Genomic DNA, 18,508 nt, shown 5'->3' with positions numbered 1-18,508 from the left:
AATGACTTTTATTTGTTTTGTTTGTTATCAGAGAACATCAGCCTCATCCTAAATGATTTGCAAATGAGTTACAATGTAAAACTGGAGAATGAATTTCATCAAGTCATGGATTAGGAATAAAAAGGAATGAACTGTCCTGGGACAGAGGGATAATATATACAAATGCTTCATATTTCCTTCAGTATTTAAAATAGATACCCAAGCCCTATTACACTATCATGTTGATGATAGTGCCTAATCTGTTCACTCTTGTTAAGGAAAACCAGCTTTTGAACACATTTCTATTATAATCTTACACATTACTTCAATTATCCTGCATTATACATCTGACTTTTAAAACATATACAGGTCTGGCATAGTCTCTTCCTTTTAGAGTACCTGCTCTCCCTCTATCACTGCTCCTCTTCTTGCTGCTTGGCCCAAAGATGAGCTTGGTTTGGCTCAGCCTTTTCCTCCCTGTCCTGTTTTCCCTTTAGTGAAGAATATAAAAAACTGGACGATCTCACTCACCTGCACCTTAATGCTAACGTCAATAATATTGTTAATATTGTACATTTTTACACTTATATTTTAATACCCTACACTCTACACTTTTTTACTGAAGCATTTTTCTTATTTTGTGTGGACTTATTGTGCCAAGTTCTTTTTTTTCGACATATTTATATTTAAATTCTTATCTTTAATTCTTGGTAGCAGGTAAAAAGAAAATTTCACTGCACATTGTACTATGTATGATTATGTATGTGACAAATAAAACTCGTGAATCTATAAACACAGTCAAATACTAAACTGATAGAAATGAAAACAATACTCCATTTCAACATCATGTTTTCAGATGTGTCAGAAATCTTAAAAAAAAAAAACCTTGAGGGCGCTGCAGAGCTTTTGAAATTTGAGGTAAAAATGGGGCATTCTGAGGCTTTTTGAAGGACCATTATGGTGACTCATGAAGTAAGGGCAAGTTACCACAGAAAATGATTTATTATTATTTTCAAAATTAACGGGGTGTTTTATTTTGTTTCTGCGCACGACTTCCTGTCCCGCGCGAGCTGCTCTGTGCAGTGTTGCTGCGTTGTGCTCCGGCATCCGGCAGAAATATAGAACAGGTTCAGCATCCAACGTTGACAAATCAACACTGAATAAACGTTTAATTTTCAATCGAAGACGTCGCTGACATTTCAATCGCAAAATGAATGTTGACTCAACCGGTGGAAATTGATTGACGACCGGTACTGACGGAGTTAACCAAAATTAAACTTTGATTCATGTTTCCTTGCTATCCGAGTAGGACGCTGGCTGCAATAAAAATATCTCCACATTAAAACAACTGATCAAACAACTGCAGAGCAGTGCAATCAAACAACACTGACTCAGTGGCGCAATAAGAGGCTGAAGAGGCAGGACAGTAGCATTCTGCTGCAAGGGGTCAACCTGCCTGACTCCCCAGAGTACAGCTGGACAGGCAGTGGATAAGCAGAAGTCAGCAGCTCAGAGGCAGGTGTTCAGTCAGCCACCACCTCCAGCTCCTGTACTTTTAAGCCCCTTCATTGTGCCAGTTGTGTTTGTCATCCCAACTGGAAACAAACAGATTGTGCCGTCTGGTCCCCTGCCCTCACCTCCGCCAACCCGGAGAGCGTAAGTGCACCCGCACAGTGGAAAAAAACTAATGCCGTCAGTGCCACCTGCCGCGCATAAAAGAAAATGGTCATGGGCAGTATTATGGGAATATATACTGTCCCAAAAATAACAGAATGTCTCTGGAAGAATGGATGCAGGAGATTAGGAGAAAGAGGGAGGAAGAAAAAAAATGGTTTCAGATCATTCTTTACATGTTAATATGCATGTAAATAGTTTTAAAAGAAAAAAAATGTCTTAATTTACTGTTCTAATTAGTTTCTTTTGTTAATTTATTGTATTTATTTTGTTTTGTTTTAGTTATCTTTTTATTCTATTTTTTCTATTTATATTGTTTCTTGTTCTAAATGACTTAATAAAGAAAGAAATTAATAACTTTAAACATTTTCCATTTTTTGTTTATTTATTGTATGTATTTTATTTTGGTATTTATCATTTCTTTATTCATTCTATTTTATTATTATTATTGTACTCTTGTTGCTCTTGTTGTAATGTTTCCTAAATTTAATTATTTTCTATATTTGTTCATTTATTTCTTTTACTTTATTTGTTATTTGTCATTTATTTTTTCTATTTTGAATTTAATTTATTCCTGTTTTTATTGCTTCAGGTTTAATTTCACACGTGTTTCTGAGTGTTTGTGTGTGTGTGAAATTAGTAATAAATTTGTTACATTTTAGTGAGTGTCTTCAGTTTTTTTCAACTCATTCATAGAAGACGACTACATTGTTGCAGTACTCAATTCAGAAATTTAAAAATTACATTTGATAACACTTGGTAAAAGTTTGTCTCATGTCCAATGGTGGAATCGAACCGGCAACCTTTGGATCGAGAGCCTCCTGCACTATTCTACAGCAGAGAGTCAAGTTTGCTTAGATTTCTCAAATGAATACACCAGACTGTGTGCTTTTACTTGAAATGGACAGCAGAAACACAAATAACTACAAGTTCCTTCCATTTTTTCCACTCATTTTCTCAAAATGTCTTCTTTTCCTTCATTTTTCTCCTTCCCCCTTTTCCCTCTTCTTCCGCCTCAAATACAGACTATTCCTCCCCTGCTTCAGCTCAGTCGGCAGAGCATCAGACGTCTAATTTGAGGTTCCAGGGTTCAAGTCCCTGTTCAGGTGTATAAATTTAATCTGCCACTTAAACTGTGCTTCCCTCTATGCCTGCACTCCATTTCTACACTGTCACCTCTGACAGAGCCTGGCTAATGGTGTTCCTTCTATGTAGCTTATTGTTAGCTTTGCTGTTAGCTGCATCGTTATATCCTCATTTGTAAGTTGCTTTGGATAAAAGCTAAATGCATAAACATAAAGTGATAAAGCCGGCTGTCGACAGTTGAACACATTTTAAAAACATACGTGAAGAACTAATTCGCACAATAGTCTCATCTTTCAACTCCACTTTCCTCTGGTTCAGCTTGTATATGAACAGTTCCGCAGTTAAAAGCTAAAATCACAAAGCAGAGTGGAGCTTCTGTGTTACCTGAGGACTGACTGATCTCTGCAGTGAATTCATCTCTTCCCAGGATGCTGTTTCCACTGGAGCTTTTCCCTGCTCCAGTCTCCCCAACAATTAATATCTGTTGTGAACAAAATAAAACAAGTAAAGAATCAAGATTGAATCGATGTAAACTGATGTGAAAAACTGTTCCATGTAACTGTTTCTACCTTAAGCTCTCAGAATTTATATTTTTCTTTGAACAAGTTTATCAGGGGAGAGCGCGAACGCAGTCCCCCACTACCACAAATTAAGCAGTTGACATTCCCACATTTGGGGAATTCGCAGGTGTCCGTTCTACGGTCGTGCAAAGCGACCGTAGACAACTGACCAATCAGGTGGCCCACCGACTTTTGACCGTAGACTACCAATAGCTTTGCCGGACTCACCAGGAAGTCATAACGCGACCGTAGACAACTGACCAATCAGGTGGCCCACCGAACTTTGACCGTAGACTACCAATAGCTTTGCCGGACTCACCAGGATGTCATAACGCGACCGTAGACAACTGACCAATCAGGTGGCTCACCGAACTTTGACCGTAGACTACCAATAGTTTCGCCGGACTCACCAGGCAGCCAATCACATATCAGAGAAAGCGAAGAGACGGTGCGAGCGACATTTGGACATTGTTTTTGCTAACGACTTCGACAGTTTATCTGTTAAAGAAGTGAAAAACAGAAAGGTAATTTGCTACAAATTTGACGGAGTTAACCGTAGTGTTTTTCTGTGATAACCTTTTCATTGAAAGGTAAATATAAGAAGCTTCTCCCACTCAGTAAAAAGTAAATTATAACTGAAGACGCTTTTTAAACATAAACATTTTCTTTCTTACACTCATATTACCGAAACGTCTGTTTATAGTCGTTATCGTGTTAAAGGGGTCAACCAAACCAAATATATGCATTGCATGTATGCTTGTATGTATGTATGTATGTTTTTGTGCGCGCGCGCGTGTGTGCATACACACATAAATCTCTCTCTCTCCATATATTTATACAGGAATACACATATATCAATATATATCCCACATATCAGCTATACATGTGTGTGTATAACAGATATATAGACATTCAATATCATGTGCAATGTACAATGTGCAATATTTTAACTGTATGTGCAATATTAATTCACTTTTCATTATTGTCACTATTCAGTGTTATCATTACTATTACTACCTTGTACAATTACATTCATTATCTGGTGCAATACAACCTCTCAATAGCACTGATAAATTAATAGATTAATAAAGTTCTTATCTTATCTCGATAGGCAGACAGACATTTAATACCAAGATGTAATGCCACTTTACTGCTAATATGAATTGCTGCTCCAATAAATTTCCCTTTGGAGAATAACATTGTTTAACTATCTAGATGGCAAACCCCACAATCCGCATTGCCAACCCAGATGCTCCTGGAAATCGGCAACAGGCCATTCTGATGGCGAGCAAAGAGGCCCGTCTTTATCGGGATAAAAGGCTGGTCTTCCCCACACCTCCCCCGGAGCTGCTGAACCAAGCCACTGCCCTGGCCCACGCAGAAAAGCTCCTTCAGGCGGAGGGTATCACTGCTCCATCCCGTCAGCAGTGCCTGGGAAAGCTGCCAGTGCCGTTCGGTCAATACAAGAATGCACCGTTCCACTGGCTTGTGGCAAACGATATGGGCTACATGAAGTAGTAAGCATTTTAGATTTAAGACAAATTTGGTGGCATGTTTACACATCTGTTTCATTCTTGGTTCAATTACTAATCTGTTTGTCACAGTCAGATGATATAAATGATGCTTGTTTGAATTAAGGTAATGTATATCATTCCAGCATAATTGACAAGCACAGGGTAGAGAAGGCAAGCACACAAAAGAGAGGAGAAGCAGTGAACCAGTGGGTGAAAGACTTCCTCACTGAGTATGCAGAGAGCTTCCCACAAGTCTCCATTGTCCTTGAGGCCAACATCGACAGGTGCATCTATGGTCAGAAAGGCTTCGAGGACAGCAGCTTTCAGGAGATGTGGGAGCTCTACAGTCAGCATGGAAGAATAAAGAAAAAGCCAGAGCAGTTCACTGACAGCGAGACAGACAGAGCACAGAAGGCCTACAGCTCAGTGAGGAGGTGGTTGAACACACCGGTGACCCACATCACAAGTGTGACGATGAAGAGGTTCAGAAAATATATTTATGAGAAGGAGAAAGTAAGTGTTCAGAAAGAGAAAGGTTAGAATTACACAGAAAATAACAAATACTCAAATAGGTGAGTGTTTAGTGTTGTAAGTATGCTTGTGTGTGTTTGGTAACTGAAACGTGGTACATCATACATTCTGATTGTTACACTGCCTTATTGTCCAGCAACTGCAGGAAAGCACCTCTAAATATAGTCCTTCATTATGGCCCGGTGATGAAGCTGAGATGGTAGCTGCATGCGAGGCTGTGGAACGTAAGTAAGACACATCAGTCAATTTATATGAAGTCGTTTTATGTAAATAAGTCATAATATAAGATAACAAAAATTTATACATTTTTAGACTCTACCCAGTCCCAGGAGTCAGGTCTCAGAGACAAGGTAAAGCTGCCAGACTCCAGTGTCTTCAAAAGGCTTTTTCACCCCTCTTCACTGCCCAAGCTGCCAGAGTCCACCGCACCACCCAAGCTGCCTGAGTCCACCGCACCATCCAAGCTGCCTGAGTCCACCGCACCATCCAAGCTGCCTGAGTCCACCGCACCATCCAAGCAGCCAGAGTCCACCGCACCATCCAAGCAGCCAGACTCCAGTGTCTTCCAAAGGCTTTTTCACCCCTCTTCACTGCCCAAGCTGCCAGAATCCACCGCACCACCCAAGCAGCCAGAATCCACCGCACCATCCAAACAGCCAGAATCCACCGCACCATCCAAGCAGCCAGAATCCACTGCACCATCCAAGCAGCCACACAAGAAGTACATATCCAGGATCCCGGCTGCTGCACAGCCAACTGAAGCCCCGTCCGCATCCCAAGGCGAGGATTATCCACTGAAACCACCTCTAAGTGACTCACCTGTAAGTAACATTTACAGTGAATGCAAACATAACGTATCATTGCATGTTACAAATGATAAAAACAACTTTGCTTTGTACGTGTTGTGCGTGTTACAGGTGGAGTTAGAGGGCTGGGTACGTCTTTGGGAAAACCCAAACGGCATTCCAGCAGCTGACATCTCATGGCTAAAGGAGGACACAGAGAGAGGTCTCTTCACTGCCGTTCAACTCTACAAGGACATCACTGGTGTGCTCAAGAGGCGAAGGGTGATGAAGTCAGACCGCATGTGGTTTTCCCCTCCAGAACCTCCAGGCTTCGTCGGAGGTGCTCTGCCTGTACCACACCTGTTTTTCCGCAGCCGTGTCTTTGCGTGGCGCCCTGTAGGAGTCTGGAGATGTTCCCTGAAGTGTCCTCGTGGCGATGAGTGTGTTGGAAAGGGTCGTAATGTGTACCTGTACAAGTCTGGCTACCACCACCGGGTATAACTCAATTCAGCTGTGTTAGAGTAAAAGCATCATGGCTGAATAATGATTACATTGTATCTAAACATGCAAAAGTTCCTTGAAAATCCTCTTGATTTGATTATATATTGTTATATGTTATTATTGTTATTATATATTGTTCGCTGATCTGTACTCCAGGTACGTCACATTTGTGACGTATCCAACTGGTACACGATGCTGACGGAGGTCCTGTGCTGTGGGCCTTGCACAAAGAGCCAGGGGTGGAGAAGGTGGCACAACAGGTCGGTGGCTTGCGTGGGATCCTGTTATTATAACACAACTGAGCGAGGCACATCAAGCTGTGTTCCCTGCCGTCCTCACTAGCAAGTGAGTACACTCAGCATCGTGTGTGCACGTGTCAGTCTTTAAAGAAGTTATTCGAACCGACCTAAAGTTACCAATTTTTCCTCCACTAACAGGCGTGGTGTGGACAAGAATGTTGTGCGTCTTCTCAGGGACCGAACCGAAGGGAACACTATGGTCCAGGTGTGGCGTCAGATACAGGAAAACCACACGGAGAAGCACCTTCAGTGCAAAGACCTGTACACCACACTCCTTATGAGCTTAGTGAAACCTGGAGGGATTGTTTCTGCAGTAGGTCACACATTTCAGGCTCCGCCTCCTCCAAGAGATCTCCCGTCTGCACGGCTCCTGCGCCACGCCTTCCTGCTGGCAGAGGCCGACAACGTGCAGGACTACAGGAGCCAGATCCTCTCCACTTTTGGCACTGTGCTAAAGATGGATTCCACCAAGAAAGTATGTAAATCAAAACGCAATCATAGATTGTGGCATACAGAACATATTTCCTATTATAAACATATTGTCATGCACTGTTAAATTATAGAAGAACAAGCAACTAAGTTGGGATGCAAACTCCAAATGTTTTTAGGTAGTGAAGAAGCTGTCTGGTGAGGGTCACGGCTCAGGTTCACCAGCATTGGAAATGAGTACTCCCAGATAGTGACCTTTGTGCTGACCTGTGAGGAGTCCACAGAGAAGCTGGGACCTATGTGCCGTGGAGTAATGGAGAGGTTTCGGCTGGCCAACCAACCTGTCCCCAGCATCCTGTATGTGGACCGTGGCTGTTGCCGCGCACAGGGCCCAACAGCTGTGGAGACTTTGTTCCAGTCTTGGGTGGACAGTGGAATGGTTGTGCGTCTGGACATCTTTCACTGGATTCACCGTTTCGATGCAGCCGTCCGCACAGAGTCTCACTCCAAGTACGCAGTGTTCAAGTCTGCACTTGCTGGGGCGGTGCTGGCGTACAACCGCGCAGACATGGAGCTCCTCATCAAGGCTGTCAGAGCCAAGGACCCGACAGCTCTGAAGGCTGTGACAGATGAGGACGTCATCCGCCTTTTTATTTCCAGGGAGCAGCTGAAACATCACGTGCGACGGGTCACACAAGGGGCGCAGGAAACGTTTAGGCTCATCAACCTGGCCATTGAGGAACTGAAAGGCCCCGCGGGGCTGGATGAAAGTGGAGTCGGCCTCTTCAAGACACCTGGTATAAAGACCTGACACTAAAACTTACAACATTAATACTAGTTGTGTGGCATAAAAAAGTCTCCATAACAATCGGTTTGTGTGTCTGTACGTCATTTGTATTTGCAGCGGCCATTGATGAGATGTGGGCGGCGCAGCGGCGACACCTGGAGTGCATCCAGGATCCTCCAGACATCTACATGTATAGCAGTGGTTCTCAAACTTTTTCGTTCATTCCCCACTTTGGACAAGCGGGACTTTTCAACCCCACCTGGCCCCATCGTCCCAACACAATGCCAGTGAAATACGCCAAGCTGAACATTTTCAAGTAACATCATGCTGTATCTAAATTCTAACTCAATAACATCAAGACAAGGTTGACAAGACAGGTGAGCAAGTGAACACAGCAAAGCTACAAGCTTAAAATGTTTCAATTTATTAAAGTAACATCAAGTAACATCCTGTTGTATCTAAATTCTAACAACATCAAATAACCGCAAGTTCAAAAATAAAGAAAAAAAGTGCAGCTGTGTCATAAGTTCCATCAAGTTCAAAAATAGAGAAAATAAAAGTGCCACTTTGCAATCTGTTAAAAAAAGAAAAGAAGAGAAATACATTTGGCAAACAGGTGAACAAGTGAGCATATGATTGTTATCCCTGCATTAGTGGCTGCAGTGAGCCTGTTTTGCATTGCACATCTTTTCAAAGCAGGGTTGCAGGCTTGATACCGCCACTCTCAAGTCATGCTCAATGTTCAGCTGAGATCTGTATTTTGTCTTCAGTGAAGCAACAGCTGAACAGCCCATCTCACAGAGATATGGTGTTGCAAAGGGAAGCAGAATGCACGCAGCTCTCTGCCCGATGAGTGGATACTCCCTCTCCACTCCAAACCAGAATTCACTCAGAGTCTGAGCCTTAAACCTCAGTCTCAGGGTGGAGTCAGATGTCATCTCAATTAACTGGTCCTCCTCAGCAGAGCTAAAATCAGCAGGTGCTGCAGGCAGAATATAAATAAATGAGCTTACTTGTCATTGCATAATAAACACAAATCTGTTTGCCAACAATCCATTCCAGTTAGTTGGTAGCAAACATCATAAATAAAATGTCAAAATACCAACCTGCTGCATTGAATGGATCCATAACCCAGGCATACTGAGCACTGTTGATTGGGAAGTATTTTTTAAACAATCCTCTCAGGGAAGAGATGTGCTGCTTAATACATGGGGTCACTGTGGTGGCTCCAGAATCAGTGGTTTCAGCAACTTCACTCAGGTTCTCAAAGACATCTATGTTTGGCTGATCGAGGCGCCTGCCCCATACCTCGAGCTTTCGGGAGAATGCTGTGATCTTGTCTGCCAGGTGAGGTAGGTGCTTGTCTTTGCCTTGAAGCTGAAGATTTAATTCATTCAGCTTGCCAAACACATCGCTGAGGTAGGCCAGTTTAAGCAGAAATTGTTCATCACAGAACTTGCTTGCAGCCTCATACATGTGCTCCTCCTCCAAGAACATCCGAATCTCTGCCCTGAGCTCAAAGACACGCGACAGCACTTTACCCCGGGAGAGCCACCTTGCTTCACTGTGAAACAGCACAGATGTGTGATCAGCTCCCATTTCCTCACAAAGTGCGGAGAACAGTCGCGCTTTCAGGGGTCGGATTTTGATAAAATTCACCACGCTCACAACTTCTGTCAAAACCTCATTTAGTTCAGGGCTGAGCTGTCTTGACGCGAGCGCTTCCCTGTGAATAACACAGTGCGTCCAGTGCGCATCTGGCGCAACCCTCTTTATTAGCGCCTGCAGCCCTTTTCTTGACCCTGCCATGGTCTGTGCGCCATCAGAGCAAAAGCCCACACAGTTTTCCCATTTAAGATGGTGTTCTTTGAGGTAACTGTCCATGATCTTAAACAGCTCATCAGCTGTGGCTCTATTTTTTATGTATTTGCAAAAGAGCAACTCCTCGCACAGTGACTCGCAATTCACAAAGCGCACGTACGAGATGAACAGGCAGTCTTTATTGCTGTCAGTAGCTTCGTCCACTTGTAATGCAAAACGACTTTCTTTTAATTTTTCTATTAGTTGTTCCTCAAGATCACTTGAAATGTCCCATATACGTCTCGCAATTGTGTCGTTTGACAGTGGGACAGCTTTTAATTTAGCTGCGCTTGTCTCGTCAAGCATAACTGACACCATGTCTAAAGCAGCGGGGAGAATGAGCTGCTCAGCAATTGTGTGTGGTTTTTTGCATTGTGCAATTCTGTATGCAACTCTATATGAAGCCATCTGTGCTTTACCGTTTACTGATGCAGCTTTTATCATGCGATTCTCCTGTTGACGGTATTCTGCCAGTTTTCTTTGAAAGAAATCAATGGACTTATTGACGTGACTGGGGTGTGTTGTCTCTAGGTGTCTTCTTAATTTGTTGGGTCTCATGCTGTCTGCTGCTAGCGGTTTAAGACACAGAACACACATGGGTCTCTCCTCTGCCCCCACCGCCGTTGCCGTGAATCCAAGAGCAAGATACCCTTCATCATATTTCCTTTTTGGTTGGCTTTTTGGTTGATGAGGCCCGTCTGGTTTGTGTCTCTCTGCTGGCGCTGGTTCGACAACTTTTGTGGTCCGTGTCACAAATTTATCCATGTTGTTATTGCCTCCGCTCGTCTGCTACCCATCGGCGCGAAAGTTTCCCTCCCACAAACGGCTTCTGTCCAATCCTACGTTAGCAACCGTAACTATGCACAAGAGTCCAGTCAAGCTTTCGGCAAATGTTGAGTTCCTTTCATTTGAACTTCTCCAACATTTAATCTGGTGAATGTATCTTTCAAAAAGCTTATTGTAAAAAAAATTATAAAGATAGAATCCCAGCCTCTGTAACCTCTGGTGTAGTTAGCTTATAGACTGTTAGCACCGTCAGTGTGCTGAGTATGTGTGTGAGTCAGTCCCCCCTCAGTGAGATAAACAACTCATACTTACTTGACAGGGGAGATACCATGATCAAGAAGATGGTTCTCCCAAGGTGAGGCTCAGCCATTGCACTGAGGCTGTTCTGACCTTTGTGAATTCCCCAATTGTGGGAATGTCAACTGCTTAATTTCTGATAGTGGGGGACCGCGTTCGCGCTCTCCTCTGATAAAATTGTATAAAGTAAAATATAAATTCTCAGAGCTTAAGGTAAAAACAGTTACATGGAACAGTTTTTCACATCAGTTTACATCGGTTCAATCTTGATTCTTTACTTGTTTTATTTTGTTCACAACAGATATTAATTGTTGGGGAGACTGGAGCAGGGAAAAGCTCCAGTGGAAACAGCATCCTGGGAAGAGATTAATTCACTGCGGAGATCAGTCAGTCCTCAGGGAACACAGAAGCTCCACTCTGCTTTGGGATTTTAGCTTTTAACTGCAGAACTGTTCATATACAAGCTGAACCAGAGGAAAGTGGAGTTGAAAGATGAGACTATTGTGCGAATTAGTTCTTCACGTGTGTTTTTAAAATGTGTTCAACTGTCGACAGCCGGCTTTATGACTTTATGTTTATGCATTTAGCTTTTATCCAAAGCAACTTACAAATGAGGATATAACGATGCAGCTAACAATAAGCTACATAGAAGGAACACCATTAGCCAGGCTCTGTCAGAGGTGACAGTGTAGAAATGGAGTGCAGGCATAGAGGGAAGCACAGTTTAAGTGGCAGATTAAATTTATACACCTGAACAAGGACTTGTGGATCCTCAAATTAGACGTCTGATGCTCTGCTGACTGAGCTGAAGCAGGGGAGCAGTAGTCTGTATTTGAGGCGAAAGAAGAGGGAAAAGGGGGAAGGAGAAAAATGAAGGAAAAGAAGACATTTTGAGAAAATGAGTGGAAAAAAATGGAAGGAACTTGTAGTTATTTGTGTTTCTGCTGTCCATTTCAAGTAAAAGCACACAGTCTGGTGTATTCATTTGAGAAATCTAACCTAAATTGACACTGCTGTAGAATAGTGCAGGAGGCTCTCGATCCAAAGGTCGCCGGTTCGAGTCCACCATTGGACATGAGACAAACTTTTACCAAGTGTTATCAAATGTAACTAAATGTACTTTTATAGTAATTTTTACATTTCTGAATTGAGTACTGCAACAATGTAGTCGTCTTCTATGAATGAGTTGAAAAAACTGAAGACACTCACTGAAATGTAACAAATTTATAACTAATTTCACACACACACAAACACTGTGAAACACGTGTGAAATTAAACCTGAAGCAATAAAAACAGGAATAAATTAAATTAGAAATAGAAAAAATAAAGATAAATAACAAATAAAGTAAAAGCAATAAATGAACAAATATAGAAAATAATTAAATTTAGGAAACATTACAACAAGAGCAACAAGAGTACAATAATAACAATAAAATAGAATGAATAAATAAATGATAAATACCAAAATAAAATACATACAATAAATAAACAGAAAATGTTTAAAGTTATTAATTTCTTTCTTTATTAAGTCATTTAGAACAAGAAACAATATAAAATTAATAAAAAGATAAACAAAACAAAATAAATACAATAAATTAACAAAAGAAACTAATTAGAACAATAAATTAAGACTTTTTTTCTTTTAAAACTATTTACATGCATATTAACATGTAAAGAATGATCTGAAACACTTTTTTTCTTCCCTCTTTCTCCTCATCTCCTGCATCCATTCTTCCAGAGACATTCTGTTATTTTTGGGACAGTATATATTCCCATAATACTGCCCATGGCCATTTTCTTTTATGCGCGGCAGGTGGCACTGACGGCATTAGTTTTTTTCCACTGTGCGGGTGCTCTTACGCTCTCTGGGTTGGCGGAGGTGAGGGCAGGGGACCAGACGGCACAATCTGTTTGTTTCCAGTTGGGATGACAAACACAACTGGCACAATGAAGGGGCTTAAAAGTACAGGAGCTGGAGGTGGTGGCTGACTGAACACCTGCCTCTGAGCTGCTGACTTCTGCTTATCCACTGCCTGTCCAGCTGTACTCTGGGGAGTCAGGCAGGTTGACCCCTTGCAGCAGAATGCTACTGTCCTGCCTCTTCAGCCTCTTATTGCGCCACTGAGTCAGTGTTGTTTGATTGCACTACTCTGCAGTTGTTTGATCAAGTGTTTCCCAGGATTTTAGGAGACTGTGGTGGGAGAGTCTCTGACCCTCGGGGGTTTTAATGTGTGTGTACGTTTTTAAGCCTGATGGATCACACTTAAGTGCATTTTGAGACCATGGATATAAATTGCTGTATATGAACATACGTTGATAAATAAGAACTTACAAAGGCATATCAGAAGTATTTTAAATTTAATTCAGAATAAAACAATACCAAAAACTAACTCAGTTGCTGAAGTTTATTAGGGAGGTCTGATTTCACCTAAAAATGAACATAACTGCAATTAATCAAAAGGAATGAAAGCAGGAGGTGCCTTTGGAACACACATTTTGTACCCTAGTCTGGTTATGTATCCAGTTCCCTGTAAATGGATTAAATATTAGGCACACCACTCAGAAACTCTGGTCATGGCATTTTGCCTTACTCCATTCATTGTGGAGAAGTCTCTCTCACAGTTTACCCTGGAAACTGGGTTGACCAGCGCAACTGCTGCCAAGTGGCTCAGCAGGGGGTAGATTTGTCCCCATTCATCACACTCACTTGCCAGGAGAGTCACAACTTCAGATTGGTTCTTGTCCTAGAAAAAATATTGTAGAGAGATGTTGATTATTTATATTGCACAAGTTTTGCCTTGATCTTGAATTGAATAATTAAGTTATTTAAAGTTGGAGTTACATCAAAAAAGTGTTTATTTAAATCAGGAGGGGAGAATATACATTAAAAAGCCGGTGCACCCGGTGGAAAGCGACCGACGCCGCAGGCCGTGGAGAAGCCATTCCACAGCGTGGGTGGAGCCCGTAGAAATATACCGTTTTTTCACGACCATACGGCGCACCGTACTAAAAGGCGCAGTCTCAGTTATGTGTGCCGTTACTGTGTTTTTAACACACATAAGGCGCACCTAATTATAGGGCGTGAGTTTTATATACAATCCACACAAGCATACAAGTTTTTGTATTTAAAAATAGATCGGGAGCAAAACTGAGTTTGTTTGTGCTTTATTTAAAACACGGTTGAACAAGCAAGTGTGCGTCATAACTCAAACCCATCGAAGTCTTCATCTTCTGTTTCTGCATTGAACAGCTGTGCTAAATCTCCATCAAACATGCCAGGTTCTCTGTCTTCACTGTAAAAGCCGTGTGGCTCCTCGGAAATGATGCCGGCTTTTGCGAAAGCTCAAACAACAGTGCTAGCAGACACGTTAGCCCAAGCATCTACAATCCACTCACAAGCTGTGGCGTAACTTGCCCGGCGTTGCCTTCCACCCTTAGTGAAACTATGGTCTCCATCAGTCATCCATTGCTCCCACGCCGCTCGCAGTCTGACTTTGAACGGCCGATTCACACCAATGTCCAGCGGTTGGAGTTCCTTTGTCAGGCCTCCCGGAATGATAGCAAGCTCAGAGTTCGTTTGCTTAACTTGTGTTTTCACATCGGCTGTGAGATGGGCACGCATAGAGTCACAGATCAACAGCGATGGCGATGCGTGGAAAAAACCACCTGGTCTTCTTACATACACCTCCCGCAGCCACTCTTTCATCATTTCCTCATCCATCCAGCCCTTTTCATTTGCCTTACTGATAACTCCAGCTGGAAACTTCTCTTTAGGCAAAGTCTTTCTCTTAAAAATCACCATAGGCGGCAGTTTCTGTCCATTAGCATGGCAGCCTAGCACAACAGTAAAAGAAGACTTCTCGTACCCCGTTGTGCGTATCGCTACCGCGCTGGTCCCAGTCTTCTCCACAGTGTGACTCACCGTGATGTCGAAAGTCCATATCCATCATCCATATTAGTGATGTGGCTGGGCTGGATGTGTTTATCGGTGATATGTTTAAAGCAGTAGGAGCGGAAGCTGGCCAGCTTTTCATTATAATCCGCTGGAAGTTTCTGCGCTACTGTAGTCCTGGTCCGGATGGAAAAATGGCACCGTTTCATGAAACGAAAGCACCAAGACGGACCTCCTTGGAAATGTTCGATTTTCATTTCTTCTGCTAGCGTTGCCGCTTTAAGTCGAATGGTGACCGTCGAAACGCTTCTCCCACTCGTTCTTTGCTCGATGATCCACTGCTCGAGTCTTTCCTCCAACTTGGGCCACCTCTCCTTATTTCCACGGAAACTCAGCTGCGTCTTCTTCACCTGTCGGAGCTCGTTTTCCAGCTTCCTCCACTTGCGAACCATCGATCCGTTGATCTTAAATTCTCTCGCGGCTGCTCGATTCCCATGTTCCTCCGCGTAGTTGATGGCCTTCAGTTTAAACGCACACCCCTGTACTTTTATATACCGGTACAATCAACGTTCTCTACTATGTCCGCCTTACAACAACACTCCTGCGCAGGAGTGAGACACTGTCTGACAGGGCGCACTGCACTATAAGGCGCGCTGCACATTTTGAAGAAAATCTAAAACTTTTATGTGCGCCTTATGGTCGTGAAAATACGGTACAGTCCCTGTGTTTTAATTCCCAGCTCGGAAACTCTCGAAAACTGCTGAGTTGGTGACACACAAGCCACGGTAACCTCATGTCATAAGTTAGGAAATCAGTCAGTGGGTCTGGATCAAAAGGAGCTGACAGCACTGGGTAGAGGGATGAGATAAATGGGGAGAAATAGCAGGAAATCAGCACCATGGAGGGCAGAAAGTTCGACTTGGTTTGATGAGATCAACAACATAGCCCACTGCTCCATTATCCAACTTGATGGCTTACTCTCTGCATGGGACTATTGCCCAAAAAAGAAGTTGCACTTACCTCAGAGTCAGACCCCCGCTCCGCAGTCCCGCTCCAGTGTCGTTGGAATCTGGGTCGCGCCAAATGCGTCAAGAAAAAAGTGACGTCTATGAGCGGGACGGGTGCAGTAATTAGCACGCATTCTTCCTCTCGCTTGGTTACGGGCGGTAAGAAAGTACAGCTGTGGAATGGTCTGATAGACTGACAGATCTTTTTTTATTGTTATTGTTTTTCTCTTTCTCTCTCTCTCTCTCTAAACTTGTCTTCAGTCCAATCTCCCGTCCTGAGCGAGCCTGAGCGACTGTGGAAAGGAACGACTCCCTTTTAACAGGAAGAAACCTCTGGCAGGACCAGACTCAGGAAGGGTGGCCACCCGCCTCGACCAGCTGGGGTTTGACTACTCAAAAGCCTGCACACCCAGGCCATTTTCTCTCAAACATGGTAGAAACACTACTTTCCAAAAGAATGATTAAAATGGACTTTTTGATGATTAACATCAACTAAAAAATGATAATGGATAAATCTATCTATTATTTGTCTGTTGGAATTCTCAACAGTAGGCACGGCAACAGTTTCCGTAGTGTAGCGGTTATCACGTTCGCCTCACACGCGGAAGGTCTTTGCTTGCTCCAACTCTGTTTATTTCATTCTTGTGTGTAGATGTATGACTGCACGTTACTGATGGCAACATCAACATATTCATAATTATGGATAGGAGGGAGCCTCATCTGCTATTCTTGACATGCTGGAAAGAAAACAGCAAATGTTCTGCATCGTACAAAAGCGGATCCCGCCCTGCGTCCTATGAGCTGTCCCCAGGCACCACTCTGGAGCTCTGTGAGAATGCATTTCCAGCAGATAATCTCTGTCGTAAAGTCATTTTTTGGACGTTTTCAAGAGATTCTCCAATGCTGAGGTGTGAAATGGACTTTGGTGAACCACCAGCTGCTCAGCGAAAATGGCACCCTCCCTGTCAAGGAATCGAACCCCATTCCTCCGCGTGACAGGCGAATTCTAACCTTTGACCAGCGAAGATACAGAATGTGTTGCTTAACTGTCGTGCCCATATTAAGAATACAAGCTGTAAGAGCACCGCTGAAAAATTTAACCTTTATGTTGTCAAGCATTTGCATGAATAAGAGCATAGTTTGCCTGTGGAAGGGGTTCCATGGTGTAAAGGTCAGCACTCTGGACTTTGAATCCAGTGATCCGAGTTCAAATCTCGGTGGAACCTTCAGTTGTGCTGTCATGTTTGTGTTCTGGAAAGAAGATGAGTGGATGAGGTTAGTCAGTTATCCAGTCACACCAGAGTGTGTGATTGACCAATTCCAAAGAGAGGGCTTAAATTGGTTAATGTTGAAAAAGTGGAACATTCAGCTGAGAGGTTCTGTGCTATTTGCCTTCTCACCTCTGGGTGTCACTAATTGAATCTATTTGGTTTCTTCTTGCATATTCATTTGCAATGCATATATTTTTCCATGCTCTCCATTTGGAATTTGGACACAGAAGCCAAAGGAGAAGGAAACAGGAAAAACAATCCCATGGTAACAATCAGCAACAAGGAGAACTACACAATTAACCCGGTGCCCACCCATGGGCCAACCAATCATCCAATCAAGGAGCAGCAATTTCTGCCGGCCGGGATCTGAGCGCCAACTCCATGCGGTGCGCACAAGTTGGTACTGATTTAGGAAAAAGAGTATTGTACAATTTTACTCCTTGGTATGGATACTCTTTCAAAAACGTCCAAAAAATAAAATATGTGGTTGATAAAACTGTGTGACTCAGTCCTTCAACACAAAAGGCAGGCAAAGGAAAATCAGCTGTCCTCTCCATCTAATCATAGGAGCAAGGCAGTAACTACCATAGAGGACACCGAGGTCGTGTCCTCTGTATTTTTAATTTTTTTTTTGTTGCTGAAATTGTGGTGATTTTATATTTGAAGAGCCAAGAGTAGGGCTGTTTAATAAAACAGTGGCTCAGTTTGGGCAGACGTGCTGCGCGTCATCGACAACATGCACTGTCGCTATGGTAACTACCACACAAGTCGGACTTTGATGTTGTTACCGTTAGTGAGTCAGTCAGTCACACCTGTCACTGAAAGAGGAGCACATCAAGCTAAACATGTAGGTGGAGAGCAGTTTAAGTGGTAGATGACTGTGAGAAAAAATGCATTTTAATGTGGAGATATTTGTATTGCAGCCCAGCGTCCTAATCAGATAGCAAGGAAACATGAATCAAAGTTTAATTTGTATATATTATCCCTCTGTCCCGGGACAGTTCATTCCTTTTTATTCCTAATCCATGACTTGATGAAATTCATTCTCCAGTTTTACATTGTAACTCATTTGCAAATCATTTAGGATGAGGCTGATGTTCTCTGATAACAAACTAAACAAATAAACCTAAAAGTCATTATGATGTTGTTTTTGTTCCTTTAAGACTCTGAAAATGGCCAGATTTAAATAATGGAATTAAATAAATTTCCAGGGGAGCCCCTGAACCCGACTAGAAGTTCTGACTCATGAC

General features: G+C 42.7%; 2 protein-coding genes and 2 non-coding genes across 4 annotated transcripts in view; 3 read left to right on the top strand and 1 right to left on the bottom strand.

Moving 5' to 3' along the window:
• The window catches only part of LOC140294513 (protein NLRC3-like), a 1,060,349-nt gene that overhangs the window by 340,066 nt on the left and 701,775 nt on the right, over positions 1-18,508 (top strand). The gene's annotated exons all lie outside the window — the stretch shown is intronic.
• On the bottom strand, positions 8,796-10,770 carry LOC140296237 (zinc finger BED domain-containing protein 5-like). Its single transcript, XM_072379708.1, has 2 exons — positions 9,252-10,770; positions 8,796-9,127 (listed from the first exon to the last, which is right to left on the bottom strand). The coding sequence occupies exons 1-2, from the start codon at positions 10,768-10,770 to the stop codon at positions 8,796-8,798; spliced, it is 1,851 nt and encodes a 616-aa protein (XP_072235809.1).
• On the top strand, positions 11,096-11,259 carry LOC140297501 (U1 spliceosomal RNA). Its single transcript, XR_011913230.1, has one exon. It is a non-coding gene; the product is annotated as a U1 spliceosomal RNA (small nuclear RNA).
• On the top strand, positions 17,142-17,213 carry trnaq-uug (transfer RNA glutamine (anticodon UUG)). Its single transcript has one exon. It is a non-coding gene; the product is annotated as a tRNA-Gln (tRNA).

Source organism: Leuresthes tenuis, unplaced genomic scaffold, assembly GCF_036924035.1.
Source record: "Leuresthes tenuis unplaced genomic scaffold, fLeuTen1.0.hap1 SCAF_1, whole genome shotgun sequence".
Lineage (NCBI taxonomy): Eukaryota > Metazoa > Chordata > Actinopteri > Atheriniformes > Atherinopsidae > Leuresthes > Leuresthes tenuis.
This window is presented reverse-complemented; position numbering and strand designations above follow the sequence as displayed.